The 942-nt window shown below is 33.8% G+C and overlaps 1 protein-coding gene across 1 annotated transcript in view; it reads right to left on the bottom strand.

Moving 5' to 3' along the window:
* Positions 1-942, bottom strand: part of LOC109371872 (tyrosine-protein kinase TXK-like) — an 80,587-nt gene that overhangs the window by 58,008 nt on the left and 21,637 nt on the right. The window contains exon 2 of the mRNA XM_019624621.1: positions 126-357. Within this exon, the coding sequence (XP_019480166.1) occupies positions 126-196 (71 nt within the window). The 5' untranslated portion in view covers positions 197-357. The remainder of the gene's footprint in view (positions 1-125; positions 358-942) is intronic.

Below are 942 nucleotides of genomic sequence, written 5' to 3'. Positions count from 1 at the left end.
AAAATGGGAGAAAGGTTTTCCAGGCAGAGGAAACAGAAGATATGAAGAGACATGGAGACTCAATAGACAATAAAGAAACAGAGTCAATTCATTTCCAAGGAGTTGTCCTCAAAAAGTAGACTTACCGCCTCTGCAAGGAACAGCAGCAGCAGCAACAGAAAATCGACTGGATGGTATTATCTGAAAAGCAGAGCATTCTCAACTGTTAGAAAGTCATAGGTCCATGATATCGGGTAGATGAGGCTGGTGCTGCTATTCCAAAGGAGGCAATCCCTGAGGGCAGCGGTGATTATTATGAAGCATATGCAAAGCCTTGACCACTGTCCTCCTTGACTAGTGGAAGATGAAAACCTGCCACTAAAGCAAAAGTAAGTTACTGGCACCCTAATCAATGTGGTTTCCCTTCTCAGGCTCTTCTCCCCACACCTGGTTTATGCATTTCCTTTGTCTGTGAGTGATAAATGCCCACTACATTCTCCCTCACCTTGGTCAGGGCTAATGTCAGCTAACAAATGTACAAAAGGATACAATTCCGAAAACAACGTTCTCCTAGAAAATCTGTTAGCAGGGATTTTGAATTAAGTCCATTACATTTCTTTAAAAAATATTTTTAATATATATTTTTATAAACTATAAATACATATTTTATATTTAATACAATGTATTATATAATATGTAATATGTTATACAAAATGTATTTTAATATATACTTATTTTACTTGTATATTTTATATATATAATGTTTTGGCTCTTGAATATTTTCTGGATTAAGTCCAAGTATAAGCAGAATATTTAAAGAAAGAACTAGCTAGGTTAGTAATCTGGGTCATGCTTACATTTTTATTATCAAGTTTAATCTTTATTTGATTTAAGTTAGATCATTTGCCTTTTTTAAAAACCATCAATTAATTTTGAATTTATGAAAAGGATGTTTTATGTTCA

The sequence above is a fragment of the Hipposideros armiger genome, unplaced genomic scaffold, assembly GCF_001890085.2.
Source record: "Hipposideros armiger isolate ML-2016 unplaced genomic scaffold, ASM189008v1 scaffold_596, whole genome shotgun sequence".
Classification (NCBI taxonomy): domain Eukaryota; kingdom Metazoa; phylum Chordata; class Mammalia; order Chiroptera; family Hipposideridae; genus Hipposideros; species Hipposideros armiger.
This window is presented reverse-complemented; position numbering and strand designations above follow the sequence as displayed.